General features: G+C 33.9%; 1 protein-coding gene across 1 annotated transcript; it reads left to right on the top strand.

Annotated features, from left to right (window-relative positions):
* Nucleotides 1–1,377: 1,377 nt before the first annotated feature.
* On the top strand, nt 1,378–24,858 carry LOC128670641 (uncharacterized protein). Its single transcript, XM_053746464.1, has 4 exons — nt 1,378–1,582; nt 15,109–15,307; nt 19,306–19,409; nt 21,538–24,858. The coding sequence occupies exons 1-4, from the start codon at nt 1,393–1,395 to the stop codon at nt 21,687–21,689; spliced, it is 645 nt and encodes a 214-aa protein (XP_053602439.1). The 5' UTR covers nt 1,378–1,392; the 3' UTR covers nt 21,690–24,858.
* Nucleotides 24,859–24,960: the final 102 nt, after the last annotated feature.

The following is a 24,960-nucleotide window of genomic DNA, read 5'->3' as shown; positions in this document are numbered from 1 at the left end:
CTTTGCGTAATATGCCCTATACTAGAAAAATATTCTATTACATTTTATTATTTTTCACATATGGCAACATAAGAATGCGCGCGCTGCGAGAAGCGGAAGTTTTGTTTATCAATCAAATCAGGCGAATTGCGGCATTCGGTGGTGTCTGTCTACGAACGCGCGCTTATGTAAATTTATTGTGAATTTCCACTTGAAGCATATTTTTTCGTATTTTGTGTACTACATAAGTTTCATACGTTTGAATTAATAAATACCATAAGTGAAAAATTTGGATACTTGCCTCAGAGAAGATTATTTTGAATCCTTCGGTAAGAATATTTTATTTATTTGTACTTTTATCATGTCTTTTATTTATGTACCTACCTACCTAACATTTTTATTAAATAAATAAATAAATTCATATTTGATAAAAACTATGCGATTAGAATTTATTCAAAATTATATAATTACATAAATCTATATAATAATTAATTATACATATGTACAGTAATACAAAATTCAAATAAAAGGTCTATTTGAATTTTGTAATATTTTTCTTCTGTGAATATAAGAAATATTTTGTAAAAAATAAATATACCTAAAGAGATACTTATAAATATTTATTGTCTTACAGCGTTTTAACAAGTAGGTAGGGTGGTACAATGTAAATAGATAAAGTAGATATCATAGTAGGTACATACATAGGTATCCATTTATGTACCTAATTAGTTTTCAGTTTTGACCGTCCGATTCTAACACCGTTTGTGCATAGTCCCTAATGACTGCATATAATATCAAGTTACTTTATGTTTTTGAGATAATTTTTCTTACTTACTTTTGACACTGATTCTCACCTACAAAATTTTCGAACTTTGCTCATGACGATTCCACAAATTAAACATAATAGATTATCATACTTTACTGTTGTTATAGATAGGTAACTGGAAAAGCAAACAGAAGCAGAACCTCATTTACCCAATAGTTAATTCCATTCACTCAGTTCAGTAATAGTATAGTTACTAAATCAAATTATGTTTTTGGACTATTTAATTATAAGACTGGGGTATAATTAAATGAACTTGGTACATAGGTAGGTAGGTATAGCAATCATTTGAAACTAAACAAAATCTTACATTGCCTGCCTGTACATTTTCTTACCTTAATCGGATTAATATAATTCTACATCAACATACAAAGATATTGTGCTCATTTGTAGATTATCTTAGTTGGGAAACTCCCATGTTTACTTTTCGTTTAAACAGTATTATATAAGTCATAACTAGATCTTACAACACGACTCAGTGTAAGCTTTGAAATATGATTCCCCTCTTCGACGAAGGTCAACCAGGTTGATGGTTGTTGCTCAAATCCTGGTAAATATAGTTATAAGCCGCTTAAGCGTCTTGCGGTGCGATGAGTTCAGTTTACCTGCGCAGTAGGACAGGTAAGTTAATCCTGTTAGATGGCCGTGACACGTTGGCCGGCTTCAATTCAGTACAGGGATCTACTCCGCCCGCAGCGTATCCGTCCCATGCGATGTGTGACGCCAAAACTCGTAAACCTGCACCTGCCATACTGGAGAAGGTCGCCATCTATGAAAACGGTACACCATATAGTAAAACAACGATATTCATCTCTCGATTCCTAAACAGGCAAACGATTTATGATCGAAAGTATCGTAACCTCGATTGTCCTTAAGCAAACACCATTTCATTAGGAGTGTAGTATTTCACCATGGCTTGTTGTCATTTAGCGCACGTGCTAATAAAGCGGTTTAAACAAAAGCATGCGCTTTCACGTTGTGTGATTGTGATATCTGATCGCGTTGACATACTGCACCTGGCTACCGGCTATTTGATAGCCTTGTTGGTCATTTTTGTTTGTTTACTTGGATTCTATTAGCATCGGATCTATCACAATACTGGTAGATCAAATAAACGGGTTTATGTAATTGATCTATCAGATTATGTCACTTTATTTAAAGGATAAGCATGAAAAAAACTGTTTGATCAATTAAGTAATTGATACCTGTTTTCTATTTGTTCAGATATTGGATAAATAATACGTTAGAGCTATCTGATAGGAACTGTGAACTACTAATACTACTAATACCTACTATACTACCAGCTATCATAAAAATTGTAATCATAAATCGCACTGCTAAGTTATAGGTAATCCTATAGACAGTCCTAAATGAAATGTTATGTAGGTAATTTGCCTTGCCATGTATTTGATCGACTCTAGCTAAACACATATTTGTAGGTAAATTAAAAAATGGGGTCCTATTTTTCTGATTTCTAATAAGATGGCAAGAGACCATCACAAATAATACTGTAGAATCTGTTGGTGTTGTTACATGGATGTTTAAAAAAAGATAGCTAACCCAAAACAGTTTTGGCGTGGTGGACTGCATGAAGAGCTTAACTGAACAAAAAACTCGTTAATAGTCCTTGCGAGTTCGCCGCCTCGCCTCATTAGCTGATGGTCGTCGCCGGTGCCTTTCAGGTGTCAAGTACAATGTGTCGTTGTTCTCAGCTTCTCACGTCCACGTATGAATATGAACTAGGATATTAGATCCGCTTTGTACGTGCACAGCGCACCGTACGACCGAATACTTTTGAATTTAATCTTCAAAGAATTCATTGTCGCGCAGGAATTTAAGTTTGTATCTTCTCAAAGCACTGTACTATTTATAAACTTAAAAAATATTAAACTATTTAAACAATAGCCATCTATTTTATCTATTGAGTTAGCCGTGCACACCTGAAAGTCAAATAGAAATGCATTTGCCATGAAATTTGGGGTCATATAAGTGTCACAGTTAGATTTTTGTGCAGTGCATAACAAATAATTGTGGTACATTATGTATGCGACTAGCGGCGTTTGCCAAGGGACTGGACAAAGGATCGGGATTGTAGGATAAGCTGCCAACGCCCCTTAGTGGCGGGTGCTGGCTTTTATCTGTAAATTTCAATAGTATCTAACCTGGACACCTTTCAAACACTAAAAGAAGCAGTAAACAAGACAGATCATTTCTGCGTTTGAAGCAAAGTTTGTAAACAAGTAGGTAAAATAACTAAACAATTCTAAACACAGAAATTGAATACCTAAAAGTAATAAATAAATTTCATAACACGAAAAACGATAATAGACATCAATACAAAATGTTACAATAGGTATGTGTTTACGTTTTACAGCTGTAATATTCTAGAAATGCGGAATAACAAAACCTTTCAGATTTATAGGTCCTACTTTCCTCAGAGATGTGCCAGTGATACTTACCTAAAAAAGACACTGCTCCAAAGTTTAGGTTAAACCACATTACACATTATATGCGTTGTTTATTTTACGCACATTCTATATTAATACAGGTGGAGGAAGTTCCAGAAATATCAAGCGATCGGATTGTTCGATTATTTCTATCGTAATGTTTGCTTGCACATGTGGCCGCGTTACCATGTATTTGCTGCGTGAATAAACACATGCATATCGTCTAGAATGTCTACATAAATATACATGGTTAAATATTACCATCTATCTGAATCGCGTGTGAGGAGAGTCATAAATTAGATTGATAATGAGTACGCAAATTTTTCAATTTGATAGACACGGTATCAGCTCTATGAATCTATTTGAGTTGTATTTACCTATTTACTTATGTATAATATGAACATTTTGTCATTATTCTTCCCAAAAAATACTAATGGGCTAAAGAAACAACAGATAAGTATAAAACCAGCTGGAACATTGCCAAAGGAGGTGAAATTAACTTAAAAGGTGGAATGGAATGACAACGGCGACTCGCGGAAATCGTAAAACGACACGTGGGAGAGGATTGCTAATTTCAATGTAGCCTTTAGAATTTAGAACTGCTGCACTGACGACTGACTACTTAGTAAGAGTTGATAATACAAACTAATCACATTTTCATGTTTAATTACTTTGAGTATGTGTAAATAAACATAAAATTGAGGTCATATCAACATAGAAAATTATGGATCAGTGCACTTAATTCAATACTACTTAATTCTATGCATAAGAGTGTCACTCGCCTGAATAGGCATAGGTCTGCCAAACGTAGTTGTAATAAATATTCATAAACCTTTGGCATAACAGAAGTCTCTACTCCATATTAAATGGAGAAAATGTACCCGCTAATGCTTTGTGTCGTTTCATAATCAAACACACAGATTACCAAACTAGGTATTTGGGTAATCTGTACTTGGGTACAACATAATTTTACCTATTCGCCTACTTAGAGTCTTTTTTTCATGGGTATGTACAGGATGTTACAAAATATACCTATATACATATAAAGTGGTAAAATACGGTACCTTTACGCGAAGTTTCAAGTTATAGTCATCCAACAACAAGAATTGCCTACCCTGGATGAATAAATCTGTGTTACAAGCCGAGGCGAATCATTAGTGTGAGATAATAATCAATTGTCTGTCAACACATAGTGGCAATCTAGAAAATGATGATCAAACAACAATAATATTGCTTTATTATTTGAGTTACTTTTGATTTGTCGAAAGCTAACTGCATTAGCGGAGATAATATCATCACTTGTAGTTGTAAGAAAGTGTAAGAATTGTCTTCTTATGACACGGTCATTATGCTTTTGTCGTCATTTCTTACGAGAGCGAACCTGCCTGAGATAAACGTTGAAACCAGTTTGTTGTGTTGGTGTCTCATTATGACTCTACTATGAAATATTATAAGGATCAGTATTCATAAATTAGCATTCGCCACGGACTTGAAGAATTTCGTAAATATACTAGTAACGGTTGTTTCTAGGGCAATTAAAAAGTTTATCGACTCTATCAGGAAATACTGCGAAATACGTGCAGGTTCATTAAGCCATGATTTATTGGTGAGTTATTTTTCTAGATTAGGAAATATATAGTAAAGACGAAGGGGCTGAAATTAGATATATTTCTAACATAATTTTATATCTTTTAAGAGTAATCTCAACTCAAAGGTGCCACAGTAGCCTTACAATCTAGCTAGTGTGATTTTATTTAACAGTTAATATACTTAACTGAGTTCAGTGGTGTACTCGAGCCGGTCTTCCTGTCTATAAAGTGAGGCTGTAAATATAATAAGTCGCTGTCCAGCCACCGGTGGTCGATGCTCGAAAGGGAAAGTGCACTTGACTGCATCGACTAGCCAAGTTATCGTACTGATATGAAAGTCTAGCAAACATTGTAGAAAATAAGTATCTATTAATTAACTGAAGCTAATGGTGCATTATGTTACTCTCAACAATAGAACCATTTTTAAAAGTAGTGTGTAGTGCCTATTCGTCATATAAATTTCGAGAATCTTAAATACTTTTGTAACTTCGGAGGAGATAATAGTTAGAGTGCCTGACACTTTGCTCCCCTTTTAGATAAGGATGTGCTCTGGGACAAGGTACTCGAGCACGAATTTCTCTTAAAAAATAAGGGTGCTATTTTTCAGGCGGCACTCGAAATAAAATTAATTTTCAATAAGCCTTCAAAAATCAGTAAAGTATTTATTTTTCAACGCTGTCATGAACTAAATAAACTAGGATAAGTTTTGTAGTGAGGTTAAAAATTACGTGTATTTATGAGCGTTGGGCGGGCGGCAAGTAGGGCGAGACGCGAAAAGCTCCGTCTGCCGCGAGGGGTCAACGCCCTCGGAGCCCTGCCCGTGAACGCACCACCGAGGGATGCTTTGGCCTACCCGACCCGACAATTACTATGCTATCGATACTATTTGCCAAATTCATTCGATACTTTGATACACTACTCACAGAAAACCGTAGAAAGGGTAACCAAAAATCTAATTAGTTTAATTAATAAATATTTTAATAAAATACATACGTAATGATGTATATCTATATAAACTACATATTAAATAATTACGTTTGTTTGATTAACTAATGGGGATGTGCTTGATGAAGTTAGTGTATGAGGTGGACCACCGGTTAGGAGTGAAATTATTTTAGGCGCGGATTTGCGCCTGTAGATCATATTTATGAAAAAAAGCAAACATCGAGGAAATCTTGGCAATTGGTATGCCTGTCATATTTGATGAAACTAGAAAAAAAAGTAATTTTTACCCATCGACATATTATGTATTTCGATTTTATTAGGTACTATAAAATACTATTAAAACAAATCTCCGGGATGTGAAACTACCATTATTAATCGATGCTCTCCTTTCTACTCTACGCCTATAATACCTACGTACTCTAGTATGTGTATATAATACCTACGTCATGCATATAAAATCAATATATAAAAATATAAAAATTCGTAACAAATTTTATCGACCTAAGTGCGTATAGTGTTACAGTATCAATATGAAACTTCGCCCGCTCCATATTTTTTTACAATTATACGGTATACGATAGTTTCCACACTTCCCCACTTTGTCACGCAACGGGAAATCCTCCCTAGAGAGCGACAGCATTATACTGTTTTACAAAGCAAATGAATAAATCGTATTGCTAGCCGTGGGTTATTAAAATTTTCGTTTGTGTAATTACGAAAATAAAAAGGCATGTTCATTTGTGAAGCAAAAAAAATCAACAGAAGTTCAGTAACATTGAATTTTTCCCGCGAATGCTCCATATGCGATATGATCATGCATCCGATGCGGAAAAAAGTTTTAGTTTTCGTGCCCCTTTTCCCATATTTTTTGTAGTTCTACTGGAAGAAATTTATACTGAAATAAGTTCTTAAATACTTAGTACCTTTGCACTTCGCATTTATTTTTACATGTTGTATGTTATTATGATACGATCCAAATGATTAGATAGCTAAAGTAATTGTAACTATATCATGTATTAGAACTTAAAGTACCTACTCAAATGCAGAAGTATTATATTGGCACTTGTTTCTGCTAATGGAATATTGCGGTCACTGCTATTTAAGGCGTGGTGAATTTGTGTCTAGGAGAGCTACGCCAGGCCACAATATCTACTTATTTGAAGTAGGCACGAGCACCTATATCTAGATATCTTTGATGGAAACTTAGTACACTTGAAGGTTACTGGGAAACCTCTTGACAAGCCCTTTGATTGAGACGTGTCGTAGTTAATGATGTCTGTGCTCTGTATGGAGTGAGCGTTGTGAAAAATATGAACTCATTAAGTACAGTTGTAATGGAAAAGGACTTCGCAATGTGCTTTTATTATTTTATAATAATGTTATAGCTAGCATTCTGTATTTATATTGATAGATAAATACAGTGCGATTAAATCAGCAAAAGTTATCTACGTTTCCGTTATGAACGGCTTGTATCAAATCTTTATTAATTAGCTATAATGACCGAGTCGCGTAGGGTAATTAAAAAGATAAACCTTAAATTCTATGCAGCAATAAACAAAAGCTGTAACAGTTTGTTGAAATTAGTTGTTTGATCAATACTAAACACTATGATAGTGATCGTGGAACCGAGTGGTCCCCCAAATCTGTTTCAACCCTTCAACACTCCCCTTTGGCATGTGTATTGTTGTACAATAATCTGTAACGACAGGTCAGTAAAATGGCGAAATGACCATCGTGATCGAAATATTCAACGGTTTTTGGTGTTATTGGTACTAAACCAAACCTATAGAAAACAATTCTTATGGACCGAAATATTAATTTAAAGCATGGAATTTAAACTATCGTCTATTAGAACAATGAAGTTTTATTAGTTTTATTGGTCTCATTAAGCGTTTCAATGCAGTACAATGTGCATCTTCTTTGGTCGAATTAGTTGACCTCTCCCAATGAGGCACACGGGAAAATTTGTATTGAAGTCATAACTGTCATCAAGTTTAATAAGCCATTCGTGTGCACCCGCATCAGGAAGTGGCTTGTTGGTATAGCATGGGATATTCCACGTCATGTTGATTGCGCTTCAGCTACGTCATTCTATCGAAATCAAGTATTATCAGATACTTTGAATAATTTTCACTGATGAATTACGTTTATATTTTGGCAACTGTTTCACTCTAAAATGACTAGTGTAACTTAAAACGCTCCCCATGCATTTATAATTTATGCGCTATAAAGTACGACCCCACAGCCGTATGTGTCAAGGGAATCGCATATCTGAAGCATAATCTTTTTCTACCTTTTATCTTTGTAGAAGCATAAACCAGTTTATTGTCTAATAGTCACGCCCGTTTCGTAATGATAAACTATAGGTTAAATTCGAACACATCGCATGATAAGGTAAGTTGAGTTAAACCTCAATTTTCGAATAGCTTTTTGTGATTGTTTTTGCTAAAAGAAGAAGTCGTTTTACGTACAGACAATACTGGTTTTGGAGTAAGCAATTTTTTTTCAACTTTATAATTTAATTATTACTTACAGTTCTTTCATATGTCTACGTAAGTTTATATCTAACAACCAATAAAGGTATTGTTATTGTGCAATGCCACTGTGCCCATTAAGTCGCTATTGTTAACTGCGTAACTCGTTGCACATTTTTTATAAATTTGTACCCATAAATATAAGGGTCGATTGCGTGAGATATTGTTGTAATTATTGTTATAGTGAGCATGAATAGCATTCTATTTGAAATTAAGCTCGATTTGGCCAGTATCACCAAAAACAAAAAAAATATAGAATCATAAAATTTATCAAACACTTTAAAATATATTTAACAAAAGAAGAATCATATATTTCATAATAAATTATAAGAAGAATCATATATTTTATAGTATGTACATGCCTAGAATATTGATGAAATTTACAGATTTCTCGATTACGAGTGACGGGATAGCACCTGTCATGCTTATTTTTTATACGATAACCATACAAGTTCCAGACGCTTACAAAACTTTCAAATGTACATTTCATTGACTGTGCTTTTTACAATATTCTAAATAACGTTTGTATGTAGGTATATACAGTTACGAGATTATTCTTGACATATAAGGTCGAACAGCGGTGCTGTTTTCCAGGAAATATTATTATCGCAGGAACAATAGATTTAGCAAATGTATTGTCTGTCAGTTGTGCAACACGAGTATGCTGTCTACACTGCAGCTACTTAATTGCGTTTATTTCGTGTGAAACAATAATTTAGAATTTCATAGAATCAAGATAGTTGTGAGTAGCAGTTTTATTCATGTTTTCAAATTAGAGTAGCAGCTAGAAAAAGAGATGAAATGTTGGCTGCAGTCAACTTCAAATGGGCTAAAATCCACGCATTCTGAATACAGAGTACGTCATAAGAATCTTGAGCAGGAAAACTGAGAAGAAAACTCGTAGGCAGCCAGTATTCAAAGCTGCATTTCAAAGGAAACAGTTCTATATTTGAATAAGCTTTACTAAATTACGATTTGTACGTATTACTGGAGACGATTGTACCACTTTTCAAATAACGGTTAAAGAGATTTATTTATTTCTCAAAAAGAATAATTACATTTCATTCACTTACAGAGAAATAATAATACTAACTACTTACAGTAATTAATGTGACGGCGAGCTAAGTACATATACGTATATAAGTCGCAAGTTAACAATAGTTAACAAATAGTTAGGTACTAGCAATTTATTCTTCTTATTCCTTTCCTAATCCCAATTTAATTGGGGTTGGCGCATTACTTCTTTTCCTTCCACAAAAATTGCCTGTATCATATCATATTCATCATATTATTTATATTTATTCACCTGACTTTAACATAGAATAGTTGAATCTCTTTTTAACCTTCCTCTTCATACACATTTAAATTCATATTTTTTGGCACTTGCGATTACGTTTCATTACATGTCTAATCATGATAGCCTAGTCTTACCTCTATAGCTATACCTAACTGTATAGAGCTATTAGCTTAGAGAAGTATTAGCATACTATAGGTCCGTGAAGGCCTTGTTTGCCAGATTAACGGTGTTATAACAAGGCAGCCTTCGGGCGTGCCATGACGTCAATTGTTTCAGCAAATGAGCGCCAGGACGACCTTGCGGAAATGATACTGCTAGGTAGGTGGAAAGCTAAAAATACCCATAGGTCATGGGTCAGGCGAAGGCTCGAAGGCTCCTATTGTTTCTTGACTATTTCGTATAGGTGATTATTCGAAATATACCTGCCCATTTAATCGAAATGAATGAGTGCTTACCTTAATGGAATTAATATGGGTTTTATATTATGATGTTAAGATGGAATTTGTAGTTCGAAAAATCGTGGTGGGTCGCTGTGCTTCTAGTGCAAAATAAGTTACTAATTTTATAGTATGAAGTTCGACTGTGATCCACTTTTTGTTCGTACAAAAACCTAGATAACTCTCTGAAGAAGATAGTGAAGCGTTTTACGACACTAGTTCATGATAGATATCTCAACTGGTCAATATTAACTTTTGTGTATATGTGAACTAGTTTGAAGATTATTTTGTTTATATAGTGTAGGTACTAGTATTTACTGAGTTATTAATTCTCGTTTTATGTGTAATCAGGTTTATTGTTTTCTTATATAGTATCGAAAGATAAATAATATAACCTGTTCTTGGTGGTCTTGGTATTAAAGTCAAATAAAATTGGGGCTATTCGCTGCAGCTTCATTCATTATTTATGAAGTTCAATAAACTTGAATTACCAAAAAATATACCCATTGTAAAAGGTTTGATAAATTTAAAAGACATCTCGAAAGATACTATAAGTAAGAATAAATAAAATATAAACATTTGTAGTTCCACACAATTGAAAATAATATGAATATAAAATGCTTTATTGAATTCCATAATGAAAAGCCTTGAACCCCAGACAAATTTACAGGACACCTTGAAAGGGATTTATCCCTGGAGGCGTGACTCCGAATGACCTTCGAAGCGGCTGGTTCAATAACGCGCCCCTCCGACTTCGTAAAGATATCCTCTCCAAGGGCACTCCTGCAGACTGTTTGTATACACCACAAAAACCAGAATCATATCGACCGCCGCCTTTTACACGGTAGTAGTAATTGCATCTATCTTCACAAATAGCCGATAAAACCAATACAGAACGTGTTTGTTTATGTTTCTCGCTATAGCTCCCTACACATAAGCCGTCAACTATGAAGTTTTAGTGCCGTAGATAAGCAAAAATAATTTTATTGCTGTAAATATTTAGCTGGTTGTCTTCAGGGTTCCGTGATAGATCCGACTTTTTGTTTTCAATACACGAACAAAACGTCGGATTTCCTGACTTGTCGCGATATTTCACGAAATGTACTGTTAACGTCAATTCTAATCGTTGTAATTCAGAAAATTAATGTTTCATTTCATATAAAAATGAAGTGAAAGTGTAATTACGTTTATTACGACTAACAGTTTGCGAATGACATACTTCATTGGATTGAGTGCCAGATTGTGTTAATTTGTTGTAGTGTAGTGAACGCATTTAGCTATGTTGTTACATGGTTTATGGTTAAATTGCAGTTTTCTCTAATGTACCTAGTTGATTTCATAAGCGTTTGGACCGTGTAATGGTGGGTGTGCGATATGCGCAATATTTGGGTAAATATAGCAACCATGGGTTAGCTAAATATTACTATTTCTAATTTAACATGATGGACTTATGTTAGTAGGAACATTCAAATTTTTATCTTAATTAAAAGTTTACGTCTAATTTAAAAGAATAATACTCTTTCATACTGATTTATATGAATCTATTTCTATATCAGTTACGAGGAAATCAGGAACAAACATTATATAATCCGCACAGTCCTCAAGTTGCTAGTTTCCAACGGCTACTTGCTAGTGTGTTGCACGTGACTGACTTGAACTGAACTTCTCTTTAATACTTAAGTATATTTGAAAAAATATCATAGGAACCACAACGTATTGAAAAATAATATAATTATATCAATCACAATTATCACCATAATTTCTATTACTTATGTAATTTTTCATTCTTGGATGGCCTCAAAAAAGTGCTGTGTCATTGTGACTACATCGAAAATGTGCAACGTAAGTTAGCTCATACATCATGTAGGTCAGAAAGAACAGATATAATATCATATAGCATTTGAGAATAACTCTAAATCCTTATCTGAATCTACATCAGGAACTGGACTGGTGTACAACAATTTTGGACATACCTATTTGACAGTCATTTTATCAAGCGTGAGTTTTTTGCAAAACATAATATGAAACACATTTGCCATATACTTGAAAAATGGTTTCAGAATTGGATCTAAATGATAAATGACAATGGACCAACATTTTTAAATTATATAGAATTACATATGTACTAACAACAAAACAGAAGTAGTTTTGTTATTATTCACAAAAAATATATGTTTATGATATTTTTGATCTTTAATTTCGTATCAATTTACCTACATTCGTATCTGTATTGACCTTTAACTCGGGCTTAGTAATACAGTAAATAGGTTACCGTATGACAAGTTAGTGTGTTATAAAATCTAAAATGTCACAAACACCGGTAATTCTGTGGATATTCATCATATACTGGATTATAATAAACGCCAGTTATATCGTTTGAGTCGTGTGATAAAAAATTCGACCTACATCATTTGGATCAAACCCAAAATTTTATTTATACGTAGGTAGAACCGTATGATATGGCACGTAGAGCCCTCAAATATGTATAAGTTTAAATTTTGGAGACATTTTTGACTAACGCATAAAATGTTTGTAAATGATTTCTTATTCACAAAATTTCCCATTCCGGTACGAACACGTATAAAGCACCTACTTATGGACACTATCTAGTGTAAATGAAATTGAATAAATAGTGATATTCTGATAACTTATTTTTGTCTAACTAACGTATTTTTGGACTAATTCTATCTAATAATTTTAGTGTATGGATAAACTACTGAGTAATAACAAAAACTAAGTAGATAATGGTTTATCTTCAAGTGCTTCATACCGTTTGATACATCACCGTTGCTTCATCGCTTCTGCTGGTCTAATATCAGTAGGTAATTTTGAAGCGTAGTTTGAGGAAGATTAGTTATCTTGACGGTTTTTGTAGATATAACTCAAAGATTTTTATACTCACCCGTGAAATTTAATTCGAAGTTTATTATATAATAAAAGATTGAATTTCCTCTGGCAAACTTACCTTCACAAATAAAAACGCAATTAAAGCACCAAGTCTGAACTGCTTGAAACTTTTAATACTCTCTCGGACTAAAATGAATTTTAAAAGTTCATAACTTGGTTTCCGTTTGTGTAAAGTGGTAGAAACGAGGTCGTGGCGTGAGATAACGAGGACTGAGTGGGACATTATGATGGCTCCTGTGTCGCGTTTGTTCCTCTTTTACCGGTATACAAACCCTTGGGCAATGCTGTATTTGACGCGTTATTGCGCGAAAGTACTTGATCCTTTGACCCGCATCTCATTTTTCCGTCATTAGACTTCAAAGGAGAATTTTAATTAAATTTCAACAGAATTCTTATGCAGATCAAAATGCTTCGTACATACACATACTATATATTTAGCGATGGATTTTCTAATTGGTTATCCTTATATAAAAAATACTATGACGTAGGTTTTGTTGAATTTACATATATAAGACTTAAATAATTATTCATCTTTGTTTGCGGTGGTGTAATCAGTCGGTTAAAAATTTTTCAAAATTTTTTTCCTCGTCCTGTATTGTCCAATATCTTATCTCAGTTTATAGACCATAAATTTCCTCAGTTAAATAGTTTAAACTTGGTATTCTCGTGACCGTCTTAACTTTTAATAATTAAAGTTAAATCTTGAAAATCAGGTTAGAATTACCTGTAGGCCTACCATCAACTTCTACAGAACGATTGCAATGCAACTCAGTTCAATATAGGAACCTAAAATGAATCACATTCATACTAAAAATTAAGTCCATGGTGCGAATTTGCGATGCAGTTCAGTTTAGATCGTAAAGTGAATCGCATTAAGAGATGACGGTAAGCCCGCCTGTTTTTTCCTATTTTTATTATAGAGCGTTTTTTGAATTACAATAAACCACATACGAGATAGCCACTCTGACAGTTATTACTTGAGTTCAGCCGCAATCACAACAAACAGAAAACAAATGAGGTCACGCCGCGAAACAATACCGGCGAGCATTTCAGTCTGCCGATGGCACTTTCAAAGCAAATTACAAAAAAATTGCCTAACCGAAATAAATTACATTGCAATTCGATTTTTAATAAGATGTTGTTTAAAAATTTTAGGAAAATCAGTTCTTGCGTATATTGTTTCAAAACATGGAATTTTAATCTGTCAACTTCTTCAAGTATATAAAATATAGTTGCAAAATTGTGTGACGCAACGCGACCAAGGCGCGTTTGCACTGCATGTGTTATCTACGTGATTCAGGATACTATGTTTATAATTATTTTGCATTAATTTTGGTTTCATAATACGCAGTAATATTTTTGTTACTATGTTGAACACCTATGTGTTACCTTAATCACTCAATTGTTTAGCATACAGCGTGAGTGTATGATGAGTTCATCAATGAATCATGTAATTCCTCTTAACGGTTTTAGAGTAATATATTTATAATAATTTATTCATCCTTTTTATATTATCAGAAATGCTGTAGGTACTATATCTGTAGTCTGGTAGATAAATAAGTACCTTTATTTCTTAATCCTAGTTTTAATATTTTTCATAGATTAGATAATAATTTATTCTACGGATTAGATATTCTCGTACTTAAAAATTATGATTTGACGCAGTTCCGTACAATCTTGAAATTTATGACGTGTAAAAATCCAGGAATTGGGTACCTGGGGACATTTTAAATGATATTATGATGTTTATTCATGTTTGACCTCTAATCAGGAAGAGTGAGGTAAACTCGTCGTAAACAATTTTCGTTGTTATAAAAAGAAAAAAAAATTCGAAGCAATATCGTTAAAACGCAGGCTCCGACTTTGAGAATGCAATCTAACGCAAGGCCAGTTTCGTAAAATGCTGTCTTAGGTAACTAATTATTAAAATGAGGATAAAAATAAGGAAGATTGATAATTTGTAACATTATTGATCCTTCGAAAGGTGTTTTTCAATTTTAAATGTGAACGAAAACTTCTTCGTTTCAAAGAGCGATAAAGTGAAACAAAGTTGATAATAACTATGCAGTTTAATTTACGTCCATTGAAAATAAATCTACAAACAGTACATTACATACGCCGTTTTGATAATGATGTTTGATTGTCTGCAGTGTTGTCTGCGCAAGCGCTGAGCGCGGCAGGCGGCGTGGTCTCACCGGAGTCGCCGACACTGGCCGAGCTCGACATGGTGCAGGAAGGCGAGGCCGCGGGCGCCGACGGCCTTATCGCCCCTCGCCGGTTGCCCAACCCGTATCTCGAAAGCCAACAGCGCATGGATTTGCATAGAGAACTGCTCTTTAATCAGAGGATGTAAGTGATTTTTATTATTGCGATTTATATTCTGGATCCATTAGCATAAATTGAAATATATAGTTAGCCAGATAAGTTCAAAAGCGGTTGAGTGGAATCATTGAGTAACGTGAAAACAGAAAACCTTGATACCTCTATATCTAAATTCAACATTTCCTTATATTTTTAAACAATTTTTTTAGGAAGAAAGTATAGTAGAAGTATATATAGTTATTTTGTATTGTATTGTACATTATCTCTCTCTATGACTCTGTGTTAATGACATTCAGTCACAAATATATTTGTTAATAATTGATTTCAAAAGAAGAGACTAGGTATCTAGTATCTAAATTTATTAGACTATTCGTTTCGTTTTAAAATTGATATTAAGAATATATTTGTTCATTTACATCGTGAAAGTCCACTACTTGCCATTTTATTATGAATTCTGAAACGATGCACCTATCATTCATACATTCAATTAATATAACAAGATTATAAATAAATCCATTGTCCTACTATAGAATTTCAAATATCAGTGAACCTCAATATCTTCATAAAGTTAAGATTATTTATTCCGAAGGAGCATTACAATAGTAAGTGAACCCTCCTTATTGGCCTTTAAGAAATTCAAGAACCCGTCCACTTGGGGCTTGTCGCCACCTCTGCCATTGTTAGAGGAGAGTTCTTTATAAAAGTGCTTTGTATCTTCTTGAGATGCCTGAGTTCGGAGCTAAACGGACCATGGATAAGTTATGATATGGATATTGTCTTTATTTTAATAATACATTACTTTTACTTGGACAAAGTGTTATTTCATAGCGTCCATAACTACCTATACGTAATTGTTAGACATGTTGATACCATCAATCTGTCAAACACAATTCCGTTTGGCGCCACTTCATCGCTCACTCAGTGCATACCAATAACTGCCCAAAATATGTTTTATGACGCACCTAGTAATTTCGGTTACGTTCCGTCGAGACCTCTTTTTACAATAGCCCAATGGCAATTAGCGTCGGAATTCTTTTTATATCCTGAGAACTTAATGGAAACCGGTGCTTTTTTGTTCGCATTCCTTCTCGGGAATCTATTGACGAAACTTGCTCCTTAATTTTATTAATTCCATTGATGCTTGGATATAAAGTTGGGAATAGTGTACGGAGAGTTTTTGCTGTACGTTGGGATTCTTATTGCACAGGTGCAGTGCATCCTGTTGCCTTGTGGATGCTGTTTAGTGCACATCTGTCTCGGCCGAGACATGTGAAGTTTATGAATGTGCGTCGGGTCGGCCTTGTTTGTTTACATGTGCCACGAAATGATAACATCAATTGATATGACTCTATTGCTGATGAAAGGCGATGTTGAGTTTTCGAATGGACACAATAGTTTTTGAATAATTCACTTACAAATAAATGACAAAGATGAATCACGATTTCTATTCATAATAAATATTGACTCGTAATCAAGATTCTACAAAATAAGTAAAAAAGAAAATAGATTGGACATCATTACCAGGGACCAACAAAGGCAAAGAAGATATTGAAATAGAACATATAACTAGCAATGAAGCTATTCACAGCAGAGAATTGACCTGTTGATCAGTCCATTTCCCTGATGTGATTACCGCACAATCTCGTCCTGTTATTTCCGCGTCAAAGCAGGCTACGGAAGGAAGCAATTCCGACGCTGCGCGCTGACGGGAACGCCTCTCAGCACCTATTCACATCTTGGTACTATGTGCAAATAATTACAATTCCATGAATAAGTATCCTAGATACTAGATATACAGATAAATATTTTGTAACAAACAAAAAAAGTAGCACTGGTTGAGACAGGTGTCTGTAGGCCCATCATAACTGTATATTCGTCATAAAAATTATTGATAAGCACCAATATAATGACATGATTATGAAGAGAATCATACTTATATACTGTATAGGATTATTATAAAGGATTTTTAGTAACAAAGGTTAGGATTCTGATAAAAGTAACAAACCTCTAGCTAGTACCTAAATCAGAAATGTGTTAATCTGAATACTTGATCAATGAAAGTTAACAGGAGAAGTTTCTACTAGCATTGATGATAAGAAGATTTCAATTTCCTATCTACATTTTATGATATGGTATTAGATGCTATATAATTCATACTGGATCAGTAGTAAATAGATTATTTACGATGAACTATTAAACTTATACTGCAAATGTACAAGTATTTATATTGCGTTGTCAATACCAGCCACGACTATTCCAATTCCTAGGAATCAACTATCATCCGAGATAATCTTTCTCGGATTAAAGAGCAAATGTTAGAGATAAATCTTTAGCGAACCTATTTGCAGAAGCATTAGCTTTTACTCGCTTCGAAGAGTGTGCAGATGCCAACTCGATTTAGCGATGGGAGGTGTCTGGATGGCCTGAATTCGATGTGTAAATAAGGTTATGTTTCATCAGCGAGGAGAGTCGGCGATGTGGCGTGAAGCCGGCAATAATTAGCCAGGATTAAATCTTGCTGACGGGTCCACGGTAATGGCGCGCCAACTCGAATGCACTCGACGCTACCCGCTTGCAGAACATTCTAAATGCTCCACTGAATTTTGATTGCAAACCTATTTTTGACCTTAATATCTTGCTTTTACTTGCCCATTGGCCATTCCTATTCCATTAAAATAATCTCCGTTTATCTGTGCTGTGGTAAATAAAATCTTCATTCGGACTTTTCTGTAAATAATGTTCAAACAGTGTGCACAAAATGTAGATCTTGTAACATAATTTCATCTTGTGCAAAATATTCGGAATTTTATTATAAGTTCATAGTTGGAAAATAAAAAAAAAACAAGTTATGGCTGCATGGCACGCAGCTGTGCAAGTTAACTGCATTAAATGACGTCATAGATACCAAATAGAAACGTGCATCCTATGTGCGAGTGTTAGCAGGTGCTGCGCGTGGGAGAACTAAAATGTTCCTTTGTGTTCAGGTTAAGCTTCATCAGGATTTATTACGTTCAAACCAACAATGTTCAAACGTGGAACTCATACTATACATTAAATTTACATGATTTCTTTCGTGACTTATTCGACTAATAAGTTGATATGAAAGATAGCTGGTTTTAGACTTCGGCGGACCATAGGCTGAGTGGAGGAGATTGGCCCTCAAATAGTTTGTGATTAATTGTTGAAAGGTTAAGTTAAAGAAGAAAGCAACTGAATAAATCGGCGGAAAGAATAAAATTTATGCAAAATTAAACTAACCTAAATTATATTTCGCTTCATAAACGTATCTATAATATGGTCAAAGTCTGTTTACCCCAAAACATCAATGTCTAAACTAAGGAGAACCAAAATATTTAATCTGCACTCGGTCATGGAACTTCGGAGTTTTAATTTTTGTTTCTACTGAGCCTTTATTGTTTTTTTTTTTGTGGTGTGGTGGCGGTGTCGATCTCCTTGTGGTGGCGGCCCATAGGCAACTTCCTGCCTATGCTTAAATCCGACACTGGGGCAAAGCACTTAATTTTGTCTTCAGCACATTGAAACAACAACTTATCTGAGATATCTCGTATCATATCACATACATATCTACGACGTTGTTATCATATCTCAACTTACAGATATGCATAGAAAACCGTTTGTTCAAATTTCCTTATATGGTATTGTTTTATGATGTAGACGTAGATAAAAAGAGGCTCACTGTTATAAAAGTGTATTACACACATCATTAACATTCCAGGTATAAATTAATTAGAAATATTCGCTTATCAAAGTGTTAATTAAATATATGATATTGTGATAAGAGAGTAAAACCTTCAAATTACTATGAACAAAGTCATTATCCTATTCTAAAGTTGAGTTTAATTATTAATTTGGACAACATTTTTATATGTTCTAAGAATTCATTTCTTATTTATGATGTAGATATTAGAATAATAAATTAGAAATGAAAATTTTAGATTAAATCTATTAATTTTAATATTATTATCGAAATATTTACCTAACCATAATTTCTTTGTGTTTTCCAGAGGGAAAAATGTTCTTAATCAAAAGAGCGAACTACAAAAGGCGCTTTCGAAACACAAAGAAAAGCAGATTATGAACCAAGTGAAAGAACACAGAGAAACTCCAGGTAAGATATTACTTGTTGGTACCTTCAAAGATAAATCATTAATTCCTTTTAAAGTATTATTATATTAGCCCAAAAATTAAATAAAGTTTTATACTATAATTATATAAGTAAGTATATCGATATTTTCTTCATTATGGAATTTTTTTTGCAAATGTTTAATGATTATGACTCCTTACTGATTCTGTAGTTTTATTGTTCTGTAATCACTGTGACAATTGTTACGATAATATATTTTCGAACGCCATCGTTCGATAATTCATGTCTTTTGGATTACTTTATTTGATTAATTTCACTCATCTAGACACTTCATAAAGTAAGCCAGGAAATACTCTCAATTTATTGTATTGTAAATGTTTGTGTAATGTTGCTGACTGGAAACTGAACTGAAAAATTCAGAGCATTCATAAAGAGCAATGGATGGAAGTAATAAAGTACATCGTTATGGGTGTGCGGATATGTATGCAGTTCAGTAGTGCTACTTTTTGCTGCGCAATAAGACTGAATGCACGTAATGGCCAGGTCATGCATCTTGTATCCAATGTTATACTGTATTTTGTACGCCATCCTTTTCATTGAATGCGCGGAATCAAACCATGGCATTCCGGTGCAGTATAGGTCAGTGAATTCTGATTTAATTTTTGCAATAGGAAGATACTTACTTCCCTTCAAGTTATTAGATTATAAATTTAGATAAGTTATATGTTTATTATTATTATTAATAAATTATATAATTATATAGACTTTAAAAAAAAAAGTGACGTAACGTAATATATTGTCTTGTCATACGACTTGGAATTCCGACCACATGTGTTGAATAACGACAGACTCACGGGCGGATAAATTCCAATTTTATCGAACTGATAGCGTCACAGAACCGGTACCGGTTTGCATTCTTTTTGACTCGCACATTCGGCTTCATCCGGCGTCCATAATGATCTTGCAGGTGCATTCTCCTTCTTCGGGTCATTCACCGCAATTCTAAGTTGTTTAAAATCCAATAGACATGATAGTAGCAATAAGACGTATAAGAAATAATTACATTATTTTTTCTCTTCAACTCTTTAACCAATTAAAATCTTGTTTCTATAGCCAAATAATTTAAAATTTTAAATGGTAAGCAATTTACTGGTAATTTTTTCTAATTGTTCAGCGCGGATGTCGATGACCAAGGTTGCATGAAAGTGAAACTGCATCATGTATTTCCCGTCTAATCCGATTGGCCGGGCGTGGGAGAAAATCGTCAATAAATAACCACGGAACTTATCAAAATAAATACGTATAGGTACTATTAAAATCCCATATTCGAGATTATTTTATTTTACATTGTACCTCTTCACGCTTTTCTTATCCATTCTTAAAATTTGGCATCGCGTATAGCTGGCAGTACGGATGAAGACCTAAGGTACTTGTCTTCTTCCTGAAAAATTTGCTGCTAATAACAATTCCGTTAAAAAAAGTTAAGGTCAGTCTGAAATATGTGGGTAATTCATATACTTACGTCGATAATTTCTAGGTATTTAGATATTCGATTAGGGAGCATTGATGGGGAAATAATACATCTATAACGACGATAAACCAAATGTTCTTATATTATATTTGCATAAACTTAACTAGCTAACTAGATATTGTCGCCAAATAACGTCATTTTGAGAATTTTTTTTAGGTTTATCGGACACAAAAGTTTTTGTTGAAACATACAAAGACATACTTACTGACAAATGGTGAAATATGACTCTAATTACCATAAGTCGCATTATCATGTCTCATTTCTTGCTTATATAATTAACGCTAACAGAGAACCTGCCACTAAATAATGTTTGACGTGGGCGAACAAAAAAGCAATATTACTATAATTTTAAGATAGATTAACCAAATGAATTATATATTTCGATTTATATTACATACCTAATCTATTTTTTTAGAGTGTCGAGATTCCTTGGGAATGTTATTTTTGGCTATCAGCCTAGTTTATGTCTGCTTATATCCCTTGGAGTGGTCTTATTAAAGCACTCATACAAACTACGCAATATTTGTCTGTTCGATAGTGTATAGGCAGAAAGATCCACCCACAGTCTCTACGGCTGCCCTCACAGGAAATAGACGGCTGACACGTAGTTAACATTTCCAGAGTTAGAGCGCGCCATAGCGGAGCGCGCGCGGCGGCTGGAAGCGGCGGCGGAGCAGCCGGAGCCGCTGGAGGCGGGCACGAGCGCGGCGCTGCAGCAGCTGCGCGCGCGCCTGCGCCACGCCGCGCCCTCTCCCGCCGCCTCCGCGCACTAACTGCTCGTCGCCGCGCCGCCGCAGCCGTAGGCAAGCGTTTTCTTATTTCAGCCGCCTACCCACAGATGGTTGTAGTAGCTCTTATACCGGCTCCACACTGTCGTCGAACAGTTCGCCGAACTTTTAACATCACCGGTTATTTTTAACGCATGGAATGCGGTATACAAATTTCGCATTCAAAATACGCATACGCAATGTAAATTCATTCGTGTCGACATAATCTGTCTAGTTCGACGACAGTGTATAGCCGGCATTTTTTTTGAGAGGCTGGAAAACGATTTATTGTGGCGCAGCAATACAATAAATACACTTCGCCATGATTAGTCATTATACCATATTCAATGAATCATTATGTATACGTCAGCCACTGGAATGAATAAAAAATGATATTTCAATTCTGAACACGGCTGTTATTATAGGAATTTTTCCACTCGGAAAATTCCAACAGTAATCGGAAAATGCTTGACTACGACAAATTCACGTTTAATTTAGCATTAAATTTTCTAATTGATTTTAAACTGTACTTTTAATTTTACTGTGGTTAAGGAAAAACCTTCTGTATCAAATCACAAAAGTAATTCAAAACGTATTACCTTTGAATTTAAAAATGTGAGAAGTGTCACAAAATGGTTGCGTTTGGGATGAAAATAAAAATGGAGGTTATGTAAAGGATGTGATGTAAAATAAAATTTTAAAATAAAAGGTATTTTCGCATAAAATTGTGGATGTGTGGGCAAAGATCAAATGTTTGTGTGAGTGCATGCTTGGGTCGCCAAAGCTTGAATGGTTATTTTATGTTGTAAGATAATTTTATTAAGGCTTTAATTTTTTTGTCATCGAAAGTAAGTCACTAAAAGTGTCACAAGGTAAACGATAAAATATAAGTTTTGTACAGTTATTTCAAATTATGTTAATTAGTTTTGTTTGGAATATTGCTTATCTTAAAAATAGTTTAATTAAATACTTATATAATAACATGCAACTTGTTGCCATTTAATATTGATCAATTGGAAACCGCAACTAAATATGAGACTATCATCTATTGTTTTCTTATATTTATGTAATTATAGTACAATGTCGTTCGATTGACTGAGTATCGACTGTACGAGATTTAATATAGGGTAAATGTCGACTTCGAGCAAGAGAAAAATATTTTTCTAAACTTTTTGACGACACACACATTCGTGGTAGAGTTCATTTGTAAACGTTTACTGTTCTCGTTAACTTCTCTTATACTTGTCATACAACAAATTTCAGGGTTGCAGCACTACAAGGCGCATATCTATAAATATTTTGTAGAAATTCTATCGGATTAGGGAATATTACTGCGACGTTATCACTCTAGAGCGCAGCACTTTGCTGTCACAATTTGCTGTATATGAACAAGTTTCTCGTTTCACCACATTCTCATAAATCATCATCGTGTAACATGACATAAACTAACTGTTATATAAATCTGTCTGCCCTAATGTATGATTCTGTAAGGAAATATTATAAAGTTTTTGGCAAAAGTGGTTGTTACCGCTTATGCTTGTGCCGCCATCTGCTGGGAGCGTTGCATAATATTCCCTTGATAACTTATTAGGCTCTTTAGTCTTGGCAATTAGAGCCAATCTATGTACCATGTATAGACAGCGTATATTTTGTAGTTCTGTTACCCCGGTAATATGTATATCTTAAGATGTATTAAAGTGAAATATTTACTACTTAACTGTAGAACGTAGATAGATGTTGGCAATTATAGAATGTATGACATAGAATTTATAACATTATATTCATATTTTATCGACTTGTAGAAATCTTATGAACTTTAGTGTGGACAAGTGTGATTTAATATATAGAAATATTATATCTATGTACACATGTTCTATTTTATTTGTTTCTTCTTGTAAGTCCTCATGGCTTTTCATTTGTTACATGTGACATCAAATCTAACGATGAGAGAAATATAGAGTACAGTCAGCAGCATATCACGCTGGATAAAATCAATTAGGTAAGTTCGCGCTCTGATTGTCATATGTAAGAAATGACCGCCCCTACGAGTGTAGCACCACCCAGATGACCAGTATATGTTCGAATTTGAAGTGTTCATAAACGTGATAGATGAAAAATATTTTTGTATATTTATGTATTGTCTGTAGTTACAGTGATACAAAGTCTACTGTAGAAACCCCGTGAATATAACAATAATGTAGTTTACTGTATCAGTACTAAGTAAAACAATGTCATTGCTAATAGCGACGCTCCAAATAGATATCCATGTTTCTGTAGATTTATTAAATTTAAATCATTTTGTAATAAAGTAATACAGTTGTTTTCTGAGGAGCTTCCTTCGAAATAGCTCTTACAAAATGGAAAAATCATTATTTTAGATTTCATTCCTTGTAATTAAATAAGGCACCGCAAGCAAAGAACGTATCTAAATGGAGCGTAGCATAATAATATATTTATCTACGATGTAGACTATTAAAATGAATATTGTCGGACCGGCTGCAGAATCTCTAGTAAGTATATATTTATCTTCACACAACTTACATACATACACAAATTTAAGAAACATTCAAATATGGGCTAATAGTTTTACCAAAATTTTATTCAATCAAAATTCAAAAATCTTCAAGTAAATAATATTTTCTTAATATAAAAATTATCCGAACTTTTTATCGTACTTATTTCTCGGGATAAAATGTTAATGTACCTAATAATATCCTTAGTTAATACCTGAAATTATTATTTTTTCCCTGTATATGAAAATTATTTTCGTTCTCTCCATTGTGCCTATTAAATATTGTTATTTACTTTCAGAGTATTAGTTATTTATGATTGTAAGGTAGATTTTATAGGATGACGATTCTCACAAAGATACGTACCAAAATTTCACATAAAATCATTCCACTTGTTATTCTTTCACTTGAGCATTTAATTTATGAAATTCATTTTTCGTTTTAAGGATATTGTTAAGTTGTGTTGTACAAAGTGGCGTCTTCTGTGAAGTTAAGTTTGTGCTTCATGCTTTTCGAAGCTAAGTAATTAACGTGGCCATTTATTTGGATATTATGTAAATAACATATTATTTAAGGAATGTACTCTTTGCAATATTAAATTGACCGTGAACTGTACCAGAAATTGATAATTTGCATAGACAAATAAATTGTTTTAGCGTCAATAATGTTTTACTTACCTAAACTTTTCCTCACGCAATTTTTCTTATTACGAATTAATGCTGAATTTAGAGTCGCAAACTGTGATAACTCACTGTGAAATTATGCAT

Source organism: Plodia interpunctella, chromosome 6 (assembly GCF_027563975.2).
Source record: "Plodia interpunctella isolate USDA-ARS_2022_Savannah chromosome 6, ilPloInte3.2, whole genome shotgun sequence".
NCBI lineage: Eukaryota > Metazoa > Arthropoda > Insecta > Lepidoptera > Pyralidae > Plodia > Plodia interpunctella.
The sequence above is the reverse complement of the archived record's forward strand: the minus strand, read 5'-3'. Positions and strand labels throughout refer to the sequence as shown.